Here is a 17,064-nt window from a genome sequence, read left to right on the forward strand (position 1 = left end):
CTTGCCAAACCCCAAGCAGCATCACACTTGCTGAGGCCTCCTAAAAAACACATTGCCCACCGTCAGAATGGGGATACACAGGCAAAATCCCCCATGGGAAACACTCCACTGAAGATCAATTCAAACTCCAAAACGCTGACCATAGACCAGGGCAAGTCTGAAACCAGAAAATGCTTTATTGGAAAGGTACAAAAAAACCAGTCACTGCAGCTAGATTTACAGCAATAAATTACGTTGTGGCTGTCAAGAGAAAGTAATGGACACATACACAGGGCTATCCGCCTTACAAACAGGAATCCACATTGCTTGGTATATCAATAATTTATTTTATAATAAAAAAGCAGCACAAAAATAAATATTGAAATGAAATTACTGAGTAACCACAGAGGATAGAATGAGCTGGTGATAAAAAACAGAACAAAACCAACTGAAAACAGAAGACGTCTATCATTAAAAAAATGAAAGCAAGTATCCACCATCTACAGAAACACCCCAGCAGACTGAAATACAGACGAAGGAAAACAAATCCACGTTACAAAAGGTTTTAGGTTTTGTATCTTTTTTCCTTTTTTTTTTTCCTCTTTTTTTTCCTTTTTTTTGTGTTTTTTTTTTCTTAAATAAAAACAATCATGACAATGAAGTTTAAATGATTTGAGAGAGAAAAAACAAAATGCCACCTTCTCCTCCTCCCCGGGACTGAGCCATCCAGTAGCCTGGCTTTGGCCCTGCCACAGCTCACCCATCAGCGCCTCATCCCTTCTCCGGTGTCACCCCGGTCTCCATGGGCAGACAGTGGAGTTGGGCAAGAGCAGAGACGCTGACTTGCTTCAAAGGGATCTGGAGCTGTCCTGGAGGGAAAAGGTTCCCCATTCCCAATAGAGAGCACAGCAAACATCCACAAGAACAAAGATGTCCCTCCCCGATGCTTCCGTTTTCCCCTGCCTCCCGCCCAGCCCTTGGTACCCATGCTGCGGATGGGGAGCATCCCAAGCAAGGCCATGCCCATGGGGAGAGGATCCCAGCATTCAAATCCAACCCCTGCTCCTCAGCAGCGTGGCAGGGAGGGGGTGACACAAATGAAAGAGGGGCAGAGAAGGGAGCCCCCAGCATCCAAACTACTGCAGCAAAAGAGACAAGCGAGAGGCACGGCCCGGGGGGATGCCACAGGCTGCAGGCAGCTCCCCACGCCGTGCTGGCCCTGGGTGTCAGGCTTGCAAGTGCAGGACGGAGAGGAAAAAAAAAAGAACCCCAAGAAAATCAAAGAAAACAACCCCCAAAAAATAAAGCAAAAAGAAGAAAACCACAACAGAAACAAACCGACCCCCAGAGGAATGCAACGCGACAACCCCAAGCTGGAGGGACCCTCCAGGGTGGAGGAGCTGGGTCTCCAACGCGGTCACAACAGCTTTCGGGTCATTCCTCCCTCCACGTTACCTTGCAATTCTGATCCCTCTGTGGAAGTTTTAGCCAGGACATTTCATTCCCCTCCAGGTCACCACCCAGGGAGCCCTGGACTGGCAATTTCTTTTTAATAAAGATTTACAGTATCAAACTTGGAAAAAAAATTAATTTTTTTTCTTTTTTTTTTACGAAAAAATCTGTACGATAAAATGTATATAATTATATATTTATATATATATTTCTCTCTCTTTTAAATATTTCCACGTGGTCCTTATGGATATCCAATATGGATTACCTACCATGGCTATGGTATCAACAGCTTTAACAACACCCAGGCCTCTTGTTCTTTAGCGAGTGACCAGAGATTGAAGTGCCTACCAGCACTAAACTAGCAATCACTTGGACAAGCCTTTGGCACCCTTCCTTCCAAGAACTGGAAATAAAAGAAACACTTGGCCACAAGGGATGTGCCACGTAAAGATATGTTTCTCAACCCATTCCAACAGCAAGAAGACCCCACAGAACCAAGGTCGACCTCCAAGTTGCCCCGGCGCAGGGCTCGAGAGCAGCCAGAGGGTGTTCCTATCTAGCCAGGAATGTCATGGAGCTCTGGAGCTGTTTGAAAGACTGGAAGCATTTGGGCGTTTTCAAGTCAACTGGCCTTTTACATTAGAGTTTTCATTTAAAGCCCCAACAGTGCCAGGAGTCTCCATTTTGCCTGTTTTCGGAGGCACCTGTAAGGTCTGGGAAAGATTCCAATGTCTGTGAGCTGGAGAACATGAGAGGACCAGGAAATGACAGTAACATCTTTCTCTTCCTCAGCTTCTGCTGTGGGAGTCAATAACTGGTACTGATACACAGGGCATCGATCTGCCTGTTCGGAGATAGGGAGGGAGTGGAGGAGAAATGAGGTAACGCTAAGTATCATCCAAACTCTACGTGTTGGAAAATCACTTTGAAGGAAACTCCCTGCTCCCCTCCATAACACACGGATCTGGCAGGGGTAACGAGCCTTCGGGAAGCGTTTCACTTACACCCTTTCTGGCTCAGTAAGGTCACGGCTGTCGATGTTGAGGACTGAATGAGAACCAAGACTGAGGTTTCTCTTTTCATTAACCTATTTCACAAAGGACCCTCCTGGGAAATCCAGAGCCTCCGATGACAAGGTGAAAAACGAAATAAAATCATAAAAAAAAGGAAAAGCAAGCTAACAACTTCTTCCAAAGACAAGTAGGGCTTCAGTAAATGTCTACAAACCTACTGCTATTCAAGGCCTCAAACAACAAATTATACCGGGTGTCAGGTGCCAGTTCGCTGTCCCCTTCGCAACAACGGCGGCACTTGATTATTCTCTTTCAGTCCAAAACACTCCTGGATTCTCCGTGATCTTTGCTTTCTGTTCTGGAGCCCAAACCCTCTAAGCTCTTCTCCTCCTCTTTAAACTTCAACATCTCATTCTCTTCTCACCTGCGTGACAACAGGCATCGTCCGTTGCACAAGTCTCTGACCTGCCCTGCAAAAACTCACAGTCCCTTTTCTTTCCTACTTCAAAAAGGAAAACAAACGAACAACAACAGAACACATGAACACCAACATAGCTATTTTGTTTTTTACAGTGACCTGGAAACATTCATGTTTTCAGCTCCTTTCAGCTTCCCACCTCCTGCCCATTGCCGAGCCAGAAATCCCTCTCCCAAACCACTGCTCAGAGCCATCCAACCAACTTCTCGATCCCAATTCTTCTGTCCCCTACATACACACTGGTTTTCCATCCTGTCCTCTCGGGATAATCCACCCATTGGCAAGAGAAAGCGTCAAGTTTCAGGGTCACGTTCACACAGGTTGTCTGAACGCTGAAGGTTGTTCACTGTACTCTTTGGATCCCAACTTCAGCGCCTGACGTGCTCTGGAGAGGAAAAGACTCTTCCAGCTCCCATCCAACCTCCCCACAGCCCTTCTCTGGTCAAAGACTGGCGAGCCCAGCTCTCCAGCTAGGATGCTCATTGCTAACCTGCCAATGCTTTTGTCAAAGAGGAGGCTCTGGAAGCTCTCTCTCCTCCTGTCTGAATGCTATTGCCCTTTAGTTACACTTCAGTGCTTTAAAAACATCCCTCTGAAATACCTCTGCACAAACCCCTTCTCATAGTGCTGATCCCAGCAGAACTGTCCCACCTTCTCGCAGCCAGTTCTGCCTCCACCTGGTAATACTTGCAGCATCCTTCCTCCTCATCTCCCCTTCTCCTCCCCTTCACACTGCTCTTCACAGCATTTACTGTGCCTCCTTCCCTTGTCAGCTTCAGGGAATCCAGAAAAAAATAATAAAGCAGCTGCTACTTCAAGACTGCGGATCATTTGGAAGAAATAAACTGCATAAATATACCCAATTCACAGGCACACCTTAGGGAAGGAGCTATAGGGAAACCTGGGCTTGGAAGAAAGGAGGCTGCAATGTAGTTGTGTTTTGTTTTTTTTTTTACAGGCCACACAGGTAATGGGGCATATTAAAATATGTAAAATATATGTATATTCCCATATTTTAACAGCATGGATTGAAAAACGAAAGGTTATTCCTAATGGGTGTGGTCAGACCCAAGCATTAGTCTCCATCGTCCTCCTGCTCCCATCCACTCATAGCAGGATGAAATCTAATCCAAAAAGCCTATATCCCTGCCCTCATAGTATCAGGTGGAAGCGGGGAAGATAGGGGGAAACCCTTCGTACAGGGAGTAGGATGCCACAATAGGAAACTCTTTTTTTTTTTTCCATACATTCATCTCACATGATTATTTCTACAGTCCATCTGTTTCCTGGCTCTTGAGCATCATTCACAAAGACTCCGGAGGCTCCTCAGGTATCTTCTTGCAGCTGGAAGGCTGCCCACAGCTGAGAGGGGCTTGGGGGAGGCAGGGGTAAGGAGGAAGCAGATCTTGTTATTTGTTCTGCGTACAGAGCTCAAATCCTGGACACAGGAGGTTGATGGAGCCACCGAGTCCAGACAGAAGCAGCCAGTTAAGTTCCCTTTGCAGGTTTGGGGTGGGGTTTTCGTTTTCTTGGTTTTGTTTTCTTCTCCTATTTTTTGCACTTTTGGAAGAGAACTGTTAAAATGCCAATTCTTGACGTGACCAAGTACTCCGGAACAATGCATAAGAGCCTTATCCCCTCCCTTCTGAAAGGCTGCTAGTTCCCCCCCACCGAGGGCACTAGGACGCTGCTGAGAACGGCACAGAACTGGATGAGATTTCGGCTGATTTCACGATGGTGATGACACTGGTGGTGGCAACTTTGGTCGGGGTGATGGGCCCTCGCGCCACAGTACGAGCAAAGGTCTGGAGTGCTTCGTACTTGGAGCGCAAGGCATCCAGCTCGAGCTTCATGCTGCTGTTTTCTCTGGCCAGCTTCTCCACCTCTTGCTGCAGCTCAACCCGCTGCCTCTCCAGCTCCTCTTTCTGAGTCACGCGCTTGATGCGGCAGCTGGCAGCGTAGCCCCGGTTCTTCAGCGTGCGCCTCCGCTGCTTCAGACGGATGACCTCCTCTTTGGTGAGACCCCTCAGGTGCTGGTTCAGCTCCCGTACGGACATTGACACGAGTTCATCATCACTCAGCACTGGGGCATTCTCTCCTGACTCCTCCTTTACCTGCAAATACCAACAGCACAGGGGTAGCAGCAACCCTACGTGAACGGATGCTCTGGACAGTAAAAGAGAGACAGGCCACCCCTCAGCAATGTGACAGCCACACCTGGGAAACATCCCCAAAGCACTGCAGAGAGCACGTATTCCACTAAAACATCTGCAGAGATCTGAGCACTGCTTTCTCGGCTGGATTTGGGTAACCCTCTTAAGTCAGAGAAAGCAGCGAGCCTTCCTCACCCAGTGTAAGCTGAACAGTAAGATTCCTAAGGAGATAAATGTCAAGCAGACTGAAGCCTTCTGTATTCCTTTGTCAGGACTCAGAATTCATACTATGAATGCTAAAGATGACACCTCTTCCCAGCATTATGCTGGGACACCGGTGCAGCATCTCAAAAGCAGAATTAGCCGCTTATATGCAAGGTGGCTTTTTGCTGAAGACTGCTCATTCAAGTAATGAACAAACCCCTGCTTCGACCGCAGGACCACAGCCTGATTTGGTTCTCCTGCTGCACAGGCCAGACTCTGAAGTACATGAGAAAGATACCAAGGCCTTGTGCCTTTTTCTCAAGCAGGTTTGCTGCCACAATTCTTTTAAGAATCATGGAATCATTTAGATTAGAAAAGACCTTTAAGATCATTGAGTGCAGAACCTTTAAGACATCATCCTTTTGTCTCTTCAGAGACTGCAGAACATCTGGATTGAAATGCCAGGGCAGGAGAAAAGAACTGTGACAATGCACGTACAACCCATGCATAGACTGCCACTAAGCTGGTATGTCTGAGGCATCTACTGTCTCATGGATGTGAGAGACACCAGCTGAACAAATCCTTTCCCCGGTGCTTTCCAGTCCTGAGAGGAGAAGGACTTCATTGACAGGCCTGGGAGCACTGGTTTCAGGATGCTGCCAACACCTGCTAAGTCAAAAGTCTCTTAGATAGCAACTGGGATACCTCTATGGCATCCCAGAGATTTCAGACATCTTTCTGGGTATCACCAGTATCCTTCTACCCTAACTTTTCCTGTAGACAGTAGGAAACTGTATGAGCACCTGTTTGCAAGAGTCTCTCAGAATGAAAGAGAACAGTCATGCATAACTGATATTGCACGAAGCATGGTTCTGTGACAGCCTCCCCCGCCACCCAGCAGCACCCACTCAGCCTTCTTCCCTACCTTTAACGCCTTGTTCGGTTTGGGATTAGTCGTCATAACCTGAGCACAGTCTTCCGGACAAAACTGCTCAGAAATTGCAACTGGAAAAACAAAAGAAGATTTTCAGGTTACAATAATGAATGTCACAGGTGAAGGCAGGAAGAAGACACCCAACGCATGGTGGAAGCCCCCAACTCAACCACCATTAAAAGCAATAACCGCACAGTTGTTTAGAACACCTGGATGGATTCAGAGATGAGTTTACCCCATTCAGATACAAGAAAGAGAAATCTGTGCTGACAAGTGCACTGCTTTTTGATGCTGAGACCTCGTATTTTGTTATTAACTACACTAAGATTAAGAAGGAAGGACAGGGCAGGGAGGGGGAAAAGTACACCAGCTCCTGTCTGTAAACAGCAGTTAGGCTAACCACCATGCACCACCTTCCAATATGCCATCCCTTCTCAAGGGAAATGCACGGTGTGGCCTCCCAGGCCCAGTCACTCGCTCACCTCCCTCCAGAGGAATCCCAGACGCTCGGAATGGCCTATTAGGGATTGAATTAAGAGTTACCTCCGCTCATAAAAGGCACTGAAAAGCCACAAGACAACAACTCCCTTCATTCTTATTTTGATTATTATTAACCCAGCTCGAAATTGAATCAGCAACCCAGAAAGAAGCTGCCTGGTTTGCAACCTGCTTCCAGCGCCGTCCCCACCCAAAGGAGACGCCACCAGAAAACCCAAACAACAGAAACAAAAGCCCCCCCCCCGATAACAAAGCAAAGGCAGGAGTTCGCCTCTCCCAACGCACCAAGACTGTTCCTTCCCGATCCTCTCAGCGCCAGGCTGCGAGAGCTGACCTGCCTGGTGTTCCTAGTGACATGGAGGCATGTCCACCGACAGCGAGACACCGAGACACTGCCCTTCACTCTCACCTTAGCAAGAGGCTACACCCCTTCGACCAGCACCTTGCAGAAACCCCACCTGCCCGCACCTCCACCGGAAACCTTCACCCCGTGGTGACGGCACCTACCTACTGCAAGAGAGGCGACCGCAGCCGTGCCACCATCACAGCCTCTGCCTATGGCTCCCCAGCGGGGAGAGCACAAGGCACCGGACCCCCCCCCAATGCACACCCAAGCGGCACCGCAGAGCGCGCAGCCTGTCTGGCGGGAGTCCTCTTCCCCCCTCCTTCCTTCTCCAGCCCAGCCCAAACCCTCCCCATTTCCACGTCTGCATCGTGTCACACATCCTAATCATTCATGAAAAATCCAGCCAAAGCATCCCAAGCATGATTCCCTTCTGATAGTTGCCATGGTGACCTTGGGAAAGTAGCCAACCCAGAGACAGTCGCCATGGAAACAGAGAAGCCCAAAAGCAATAATGACTTCAGGTCATGTCTGTGCAAAGACATCACGAGGTCGTCGGAGAGTAAACAAACTCATTCATATCTGCAAACAGGGGGCGGCGGGATTTGGGGAGGGGGCAAAGGTGGGGCTGGGGACCAGTGGGAGCCGTGTGGGTAAAGGTGCTGGCTCAGCCTGCGCCGCTGTCACTTGAGCTTTATCAGTCGAGACACCTCATCATCACACGACTTACGTAAAGATCAAGATGAAGAGCAAGGAGGGGGGAGAGAAAGAAAAAAAACCAATCCCCTAAGTGCAAAGCTGTGAGATAATATCCTAGATATTAAGGAGTGTATTTAGGCGCCTTCTCTATTTTTAAGCCCGAGACAGCACAGCTCTCCATGTCTGGAGGAGGGACAAGGACAGCCGCACAGCACACAAGCCAAGATGCTCCGTGATGAATGGACCACTTACAGCAACTGGTGTGCGCTGCATTTTCTAGAGCATCACCGAGTCCTTCCCTCCTCTCCTCCAGCACCGAACCCCACCCCGGGCACACCTCCAACAGCCCCTGCCTCACCGGGGCCATAGGGGACCAAGTCCCAGCCCCGAGGGACACGGATGCGCCCGACCCACTGAGTGTTTTGCACGAGGGCTGACCGCTGGCAGGATCTCCTTCAGACCCCATTGTGACCCCTCCACACCAGGCCATGGCCACCCACCCCTACCTCCAGGCCGGAGGCGCGGACGCAGGCGCTAGCACGGAGGAGGAAGGAAAAAGCTCCTGGTCTCAGCCCAACGGTCCCGGCGAGTTCAGGAGAGCAGAGGCGCTGCCAGTGCGTAGAGGAAACGGCCGGCAGCCCCCTCCCTGCAGCCGCGCAGGCAGTTGGTGCCATAGTTATGCAGTGAGTCACCAGCTGTTTACAGAGTTTGAGAGCTCACATTCCCACAGCATCAGAAACTCTTCCTTCCCTCGGCATCCCCCCCTCCCTCGCCGCCCCCATCCCTACAAGGAAAGGGGCACGCTGCCGGCACTCCGCGCTGCTAAAACCGGAAAAGGAAAGTCAAAAAGGAGGGGGAGGCCGACGGCAGACCCGTCACACCCACCAATTACACAAAAAAAAACCCTTTTGATCCTCACCCAGCGCGTCTTCAAAGCGCTTTCTAAGCCAGCCGATGGAAAAACTGAACAGGGCCGCTTGGCTGCGCCGAGATGGAAAGAAACGTAAAATACCATGGAAAACAAGAGCTGAGGTCGCCTCCGGTGGGGTCGGTGTGGGGGCTCGCCTGCCACCCATGCGATGCTCTGGCTCCATGTGACAACACCTTTAGGGTCACCTGTTGCTCCATGTCGTCAAAGCCTGCACATTCCTCAGTGGACGGGCTTGTGCTGCACGCCCATCTCCGCTTGCACCCTGGATGGGCCAGCATCCCTCTGAAATGGACTGGGATCCATCCTATTGCACCAGAGCTGCTGCTGGCACAGAGATGAGCAAGAAGGTTCGGCCCCCTTCACACAAGGGTGGGAGACTGGGGTCTGCCCTGACAGTAAGGGCAGGATTTGGTATTGCAAGTGGAAACACAGGCTCAGGTGCCAGGGTGAGTCTTATCTCTGTGCTAGGTGAACCCACAGGCATGGTCCAGGCTCGAAACCCATACAAGAACACTCACAACCCTCACCAACAGTCCTCCGGGGCCTCAGACTCCATCTCTCCACCTACAAAATCCTTCCCATCAGGACTCTTTGGGACTCTTCAGCTACCAACTGAAATAAGCATAGCATCTCCTACCAATAGAAGGCAAAACCCCCACAATAAAAACCATCCTGCAAACATGCCCTATCCAGCAGCGTTCCCTAAACATGCTGCACAGGGGTCTGCTGGGACCCTGCCTGCGATTTGATTATTAGAACCCTTTTAGTCTTTACCCTATGCCTGCCCTTCTTTCCTTAATTGCGTTTGCTGCATCACGTCTAAAATTAGGAGCTCAGCTTTTTTGGAACAAGGACTGCATTACATCGCTGCTCTGTAAGCGGTACGACACGTTTCAAACGCTACATAAATAAAGCAGCGAGTAGTAATACAACTGTTAAGGGGCAAAGGCTTTTCCAGCGCAGCTCACACTTGTATTTAGGCAAGTGTTTTGACTGCGTGTTACATAAAGCGCCCTTGTAATTCTGCAATAAAGTTACCCATTGACAGCCTTGCCAACGCCCTCTCCCTCTCTCAGTCGATTCCTCAGCCTCTTGCAGCATCCTCCCAAAAACCTGGAGGTCTCTGGCTGACATCCCAAGCCTGACGGTCTCAGCTTGGACCATCTATAGGGATCGCCATTCCTTCGCTTTGAAAGGGGAAGAGAGCAGAAAGCCTGGCTCGGGCAGAGGTAGGATGGTGCTTTCCACACCAGGCTTGCAATTAAGGAAGAAAACATGCCAGAATGAGATTTCAGACTTTCCACGCTACAGGGCTTTCAAAGCGCGTTGTGTATTAAGGAATTACTATCAAGTCACTGCTGACACCCGACAACTGCGGATGAACTCGAACCTTAAAACTCATTCTACACTGAAAGACAACCCTGGCCAGAACATGAGAGCCTGGCAGGCAGCCCTGCCGGTGTTCAGCTTCCATCCTCAGACACATACAGCAAAGTGAGAACATGCAACCGTCGCTTCCAGCCAGGCCAGTGATGACTTCCAGAGGGCAGAAAAACAGCGTGAGGTTCAAGCAGCAATGGGGATCTCTGCCACTGAGCGCAGTTACACAGAGAATACTTTACTCACTCCCAAATGCAGTGATTTAATCCCCAGGCAGCTATTTTAGTTACATTTCTCATCTATTCACAAGTTATTCCCAGCTCCAAAGCGCTACCCAAATGGAAGTGCCTACCAAGGATAACATCTGAGCTGACAGGTGAAGGGAACCAGAGATGCTTAAATCTTCGTGGCCGTGCCTCTGCTGCTCAGAGGCATGACACGGATTTCCAGCATGCTGCAGCATGGTAGGCAGAGCACCATCCTTCTCCCTATCATTCAAGAAGCCATTCTCCTGCTCTGACAATCTTCACACATCCTGTAAAGCAGACTGACGCTTGTCAGTCATTTGTAATGAGAGCGGGGAGGGACGGGCTGATGGTGTGAATCAGAGAGTAGAAGCATATGCGAGGCAATATATTTGACATGAAGGGAGAGAAGACACAAGGAGGGGGTGAGTCACTGTTTACTGTTCTAGAGGAGCTCCATGCAGCCCTCGCCCAGCTGGCCAGCTTTCCGTTTCCCTTATGGATCGGAACCAGCATCCAACAGCAAAGTGGAGATTCAGGAACCTTCAGAGCACATTTGAGAGCTGGTGCTCTCTGGGGAAGCCTGGACACGTATCAGCCAGCCTTCAGTGGTTTGGTAAACAACCTAGTTAGATGCTGCAGAGAGCCTATGGCCAGGCAGCAGAGGATACGGGGTGCCAGGAGGGCATGCTTGCGTGTCACCTCAGAAACCCCACCAAGGAGGTGGCTGAAAGGGAAAGGTATGCAGCAGCGAGCCCTGGTACTGACAAGCACACAGCACTTTTTCCATCACGTGCTTGCAAAACACAGTGACAGAGCTACACCAGAATTGTGCCTCAGCATCACTAGCCCAGAGATGCACCTCCCCGGACAGCCAAGCTAAGTCATTGAGCAACAAATAACTTGCTCGGATGCGCAGCCAGATCCTGGGGCAGAGCCGTGATTGGGATTCCTAGCTACACTGCTCCTGACCCCACGTGCCAGCCATCGAGTTGGACATCTTCATCAGCTGCTAAAAATGGAACACAGCACATCGCTATTCAGGGTCCTGCAATACTGCAAAGCAGTGTGACTCGCTATGCAACCTGTCCCTCTGCTCCTGAGCTTAGCGGGAGGGTAATCATTCTCACTACTGCACACGCACCCCCCCCATTTCTTGTGTTGATGGTCACAGAGCACTCTATCGCTTGCCCTTGAAGGCAGCCTGAAACAATAGCTCAGACAGAAGTGGAAACTGCCTGCTCATCTCTACAGGGTGCTGAGCCTGAAACTTCCTGATAATTGAAAGTGCTAGCACCGCTCAAGTACTTCACAGCTGGATGTTTACAGAAATGATCAGTGAGCAAGCTTATCCCACAAACCCCAACTGCCGCGGGGGCCAGCGCTCCCAGCTGTCCTTTCTTCGCTTCCCAGACATCTCACACAGCTAGAGATTTCCAATACCAAGTTCTGCAGCGCATTCCACACGATTAATCATCTTCCAAACACTGATGGAAATAAGACCGTATCAAGCTGATCTGTATTTTTCCCTTTCAGGAGGCACACAGCGGTACTGAACTCCTTGCCGCAACAGATTGCCGAGACGGGTGACGGCGCAGAAATGACATAAAACATGACAAAGCACGCTAGCCTTGACAGGCAAACAAAAAGAGAGCTAACACATCTCTGCCTCTGGTTCAGAAACACTTGCGAAGCAGGGCACAATACAACCAGCAACGTTTAACGCTGCTGTGGTACAAAGCCCAAAGGCTCAGAGCCTGCACAAGCAGGCAGGGTGTCTTGGAGGCAAGAGTCATGGCGTGCCCCAACCTTGCAGCGATCACCCCGTTGCTGCTGGACCCCCCCTATTCAGCACCTCCAGCGGGTAGGAGCAGAGTTAACTCGGGTGCCGCGCAGCCGAGCGCGCTGCCATTGGGCAACCATGACGTCCATCACCTCTAGGAAGTGACTGCACGAGGAAGGCTTCTCCAAAGGCAGCACCGAGTACACACGGAAGGAGAGGGGGGAAAACCGGACCAACACGCGCCCGTTTCAGCAGTGAGAGAAAAGCCCCACAAGGTAAACCCATGTGCTGCTAAAACCCCGCCTGGGCTGGGGCACAGCGCTGTGCTTCCCCACGGACAGGGCTTGTGTGGACTGGAAGTGCAGGAAAAAGGCGTGCAGCTTTCCCGGGAAACACTTTCCTCTCACCAGTTCCCTCTCCCCACCCTCGGCTGAGCTTCGGGACTAGGATAGCAAAGGAGGTGGGTGCCAGGTGAAAGTGAAAATGGAGGCCTTTCCCTTTTCTGTAACAACTGTGCCCAAAGGGGGCTCGTTCCCAATTTGAGACCTCATGGCCTGCTTTCAGCGCAATCTGTAAGAGAAACCCTCCGCGGAGCAGCCCACGAGGGAAGGGAGCGGGCTCTCAGCCTGAGGAAGAGGAGGAGGAAGGAAACAGACCCTGACACACTGAGATCTCGGTTCCCCTCACTCCCGACCCGTTTGCTTCCCCACCTTATACCACTGCCTTCATAGGGAGCCCGGACGAGGTTCCCCCACCCACCCTATCACTGACTAAACCCTCAAACCATCCGGCGCCCACCAGACGGCCACCAGGCACCCACAATGTCACCGTCCCCTTCCCTCCCACTGCCCATCCCTGCGTGGCTGCCGAGCACCCCGTTTGCTGACCTTCCCCCCCCGCCCCGCACACACACACACCCCGCTCCGACAAGCTCCGGGACCAACCCGATCCCACCACGCTCCTCTCCGCGTTCCATCCCAAACCCACCCCGCGGCTCGCAGCCCAGGGGACCGGGAGCGGGGTCTCCGGGGACAAGAGGGCAGCCCTGCGAGGCGGCCGCCACGCCCGGTGCCCGCCGCACGCCGCCGCCACGCTGCCCGGCACCGGCTGCTCCCTCCGTACTACAAAAGCAGCTATTTTTAGAGCCCGGAGCGCGCAGCGTCACAACAGGTTTCCTCATGTATTTTAAGAGCCATTCAAAGCCAGAGGCAGCGCGCTCAGCCTCGAGGGGAGGGGGAACAACAACAACAACAACAAGAGGAAAGCAGCGCCCAGGCGCGGCCCCTCCCGAAGGGACCTCGCGGTGCGGCGGCACCCGCCGGGCCCGTCCCGCGGGCGGGACGCTGGGTTGGGGTAGGTGTGACCGCGGGTCCCGCCGAGCCCCCTCCGCCGCCGCCGCCGCCTCTCCACGGTGCGGCCAAGCCGAGCGCTCCCCTTCCCCGCCGGGGCACACGTGCGCGCCGCCCGGCTCGTCTCGGCCCGGTGCGAGGGGCGGCGGCACCACGTGCCCGGCGCGCTGGTGACTCAGCACTTTTACCTCAGCCGCCCCGCCCGCCGCGCCCAACCGGACCCGACCGGACCGTGCCGAGCCGCTGCCCCTCACCTCACACCACCACCCCCCCCCGCACACCCCACCTCAGTCACCGGCAGCGCACAGACCAACCCCCCCCTCCCCTCCCGCGTCTCCCTTCACATCCCCGCCCAGCTCCAACCGACCCCCCCCCCCACAACCCCGCCGCGCCCGGGCGGCTCCTCCTCACCTGCGCGCCGGCGGGAAGGCGCGCGCGCGCCCGTGGCGGGTATCGGCTGCGGGGGGCAGCGGGGCCGGTGGCGGGGGCGCTGCGCGGCTCCCTCCGTCCCTGCCAGCGAGTCCCGCGGACAACAACAAGCGCGGGGCGGCCCCCTCCCCCCCGCCGCGCCGCCGACCAACCAGCGCCCCCGCCGCTTCCGGCATGGCGCGTCACGCCGCGCGTCACCCCGCCAGGCCCCGCCCCGCCACCGGAGCGTCACCACCCCCGAGGCCACGCCCCCCTCCCGGCGCGGTTCATTCATGGGGAAGGGCGCGGGGAGCGGGGTGGAGTGGCAGCGTCACGTGACTACCTCCCAGCGCACACATACCGGGGTGCGCAGCGCCGAGCACCGTGACCCTGTGTGTGTGCGAGCATACGTGTTTATGTATGTATGTATGTATGTATGTGTGTATGTATGTATGTGTGTATGTATGTATGTGTGTATGTATGTATGTATGTGTGCGTGAATATGTATGTATATGCGTGTATGTGCGTGAATATGTATGTGTGTGTGTGAATATGTATGTATATGTGTGTGTATGTATATGTTTCAATGTGTGTGTTAATATGTACATATATGTGTATGTGTGTATGTGAATATATATGCATGTGTGTGTATGTATGTATATGTATGTGTACATGCGTATGTGTATATATATGTGTTTGTGAACATGTATATGCGTGTATGTGTGTGAATATGTATGTGTGTGTGAATATGTATGTATATGTGTGTATGTATATGTGTCAATGTGTGTTAATATGTACGTATATGTGTATGTGTGTATGTAAATATATATGCATGTGTGTGTATATATGTGTGTGTGAATATGCATGTATATATATGTGTTTGTATGTATGTGTATGTGTACATGCATGTGTATATGTGTATGTGACTATGCATGTATGTGTGTGTATGTATATGTATGTGTACATGCATATGTGTATATATGTGTATGTGAATATGCATGTATGTATATGTGTGTGTAGGTATGTATATGTATGTATGTGTACATGTGTATATGTGTGTGTGAATATGTATGTATGTATATGTGTGCATGTATGTATATATGTATATGTCTGTGTGTGTGTCCCTACAAGGGGGCATGCCCCTACAAGGGGGTGCAGCGCCGAGCACCATGACCTGGTGTTTTGTGTGTGTGTGTATGTATCTGTGTACGTATATATGTATTCATGTGTGTGTGTGAGACACTGTGTCTCCCTACAACCGGGGTTTCCAGCGCCGAGCACCCTGACCTGGTGTTTTCTGTGTATGTGTATGTATGTTTATATGTATGTATGCATGTGTGTGTGTGTCCCTGCAACCAGGGTGTGCAGTGCCGAGCACCATGGCCATGTGTGTGTATGTATGTGTGTAGGGGGGTGTGTGTGTCCCCCCATTACCTAGGTGTGCAATGCCAAGCACCGCAACCCAGTGCGTGTGTCCCCATCTACTCGCCCCCGCAACCGCCAGGCTCCCTCCAGCCCAGACCAGCCCCAGAGCATTCTGCACCCTCACACCAGAGGGCTCATCCTCCCCTGGCTGGGTCCCAGAGCCCGTGAGCACTGTAGCAGGGCCAGATCCTGACCTGGAGCCAGATTCCACACCCAGCTCTTGCTCTTTCCCTGTGCAATTGCAAGAGCTCCTAACAGAGCACCCTGACCCCAGCGATCCCAGGCGTGTTGGATCCTGGGAGCATCCAGTAATGATGAAAACACATCCAAAAACACGTAATAACCCAGTGGTTGCCCAAACCCAGCTGTCTCCATCGAAACTGGGCTCCCTTTCATTTTTCCATGCTCATAACTCTATTAGAAGGTCTGCGTCTGCCCCATGCAATTTGTGCTTTCCAGCCTCAGGGACAAATAACCTCGTCTGAGGAGATCTAAGGGCCATACTTGAGGCTTTGAGTAAGATCCTGTCTTTCACTGCTCCCTTTGCACAACCCTGGCTGTGAAACATGGGCAGCCCCACATCTGGCACGGCCCCATGGCTGCATGTGGCAGATGCACCTCCCTGCTGTTAAGAAACCTCTATTTCTTATTGGAACCAGAGTAATGAGGGTGGTTAAAGCTCCCAGGTGGTGGCATGAATCTTCCACCCAGTGTGACTACAACAGCATTGGCCTCCACCTCTCCTTGAGCTGCAGACTCTGGCTGAAAACCTGCCCTGGGCGCTGCGACAGGGTGAGCTTGGGGTTGGAGGGCAGATTTCAACCATCCCCATGGTCCCCATTGTTGCCTCTGAGGTTTGTCTCCAGATCTCATTTATGTCCTGGTGGCTCAGAGAGTCAAGACAAGCAAGGAGCAGGATGCTGGTGGTGGGAGCCTTGGGCCACCAATGTCCCCAGCACGGCCATGTGCCCCTGTGGTGGGCATAACAAGCAGTGGATGGAGCCACCCTGCATCATCCAAGGTTTCTCTCTGTGACATCCCTGCAATGATGGTCCCCTAAGCAGGAGGGATGGGCTGGCTGTATCCTGGGTGGGGTGTTACCTTCTGTGGTGACAGACCCATGCATGGAGCTCACCACAACCGAGGTATTTTCTGTGGTCTTTGCAACAGCATGGGTTTGCCAGGTCGCATATGGCATGGCAGGGGGGGATGTTGTGTAGCCTGAAATCCTGTTTCTGGGTGAATCGCCCTGTTCTCAACAGCTCTTACTTTCCGTTTTAATTCCCCGTGGAAAGCAACTCTGCTCCAAAGGTCTGCTGTCCTTTGCTGCTGACCTTTAAACTGCAATGGCCTTCATAGCAAACAACGAAGAGCTCTCCAGTCCCCTGAGAGTGTGAAAGCCTGGGCTTTCCTGCAGTTATGGACACTTAAGGATGAACAGGAGTGCATAGGAAAAAGGGCCTCTGGTGAAAACCTGGATGGCAAAATGGCTTTGTTTTGGGTGTAGCCCACCTGTGTGCTCAAAGCACATCCAGCATCACAGTTCCTTGAAACCATGGTGCTGGATTCAGCACAGGCACCTCTTTCAGGCTGTTTCGGGTGAAGTGTTCTTACCATGAAAAGGGACACTAATACTCCTGGTTTTGAGACCCTGGAGTACTGCATACAGCTCTGGAGTCCTCAGGACAGGAAGATATGTACCTGTTGGAATGGGTCCAGAGGAGGGCCACAGAAATGATCAGAGGAATGGAGCACTTCTCCTATGAGGAAAAGCTGAGAGAGATGGGGTT

At 52.0% G+C, this 17,064-nt stretch overlaps 2 protein-coding genes across 4 annotated transcripts in view; both read right to left on the bottom strand.

The window, feature by feature from the left end:
• The window catches only part of ELFN1 (extracellular leucine rich repeat and fibronectin type III domain containing 1), a 237,765-nt gene that overhangs the window by 163,755 nt on the left and 56,946 nt on the right, over positions 1–17,064 (bottom strand). The window lies entirely within an intron of this gene.
• On the bottom strand, positions 159–14,022 carry MAFK (MAF bZIP transcription factor K). 3 transcript variants are annotated; one of them, XM_061357030.1, is made up of 3 exons: positions 13,853–14,022; positions 6,205–6,284; positions 159–5,036 (listed from the first exon to the last, which is right to left on the bottom strand). In XM_061357030.1, exons 2-3 carry the CDS (start codon positions 6,238–6,240, stop codon positions 4,602–4,604), a joined length of 471 nt encoding a protein of 156 aa, XP_061213014.1. In that variant the 5' UTR covers positions 6,241–6,284; positions 13,853–14,022; the 3' UTR covers positions 159–4,601. The 3 variants fall into 3 exon arrangements, with proteins under 3 accessions (XP_061213014.1, XP_061213013.1, XP_061213012.1); XM_061357029.1 differs by lacking the exon at positions 13,853–14,022 and adding an exon at positions 8,260–8,455; XM_061357028.1 differs by lacking the exon at positions 13,853–14,022 and adding an exon at positions 7,223–7,302.

This window comes from Neopsephotus bourkii, unplaced genomic scaffold (genome assembly GCF_033783945.1).
Source record: "Neopsephotus bourkii isolate Nb327-2 ecotype Australia unplaced genomic scaffold, CSIRO-AGI_Nbou_v1 NB_882, whole genome shotgun sequence".
NCBI lineage: Eukaryota > Metazoa > Chordata > Aves > Psittaciformes > Psittacidae > Neopsephotus > Neopsephotus bourkii.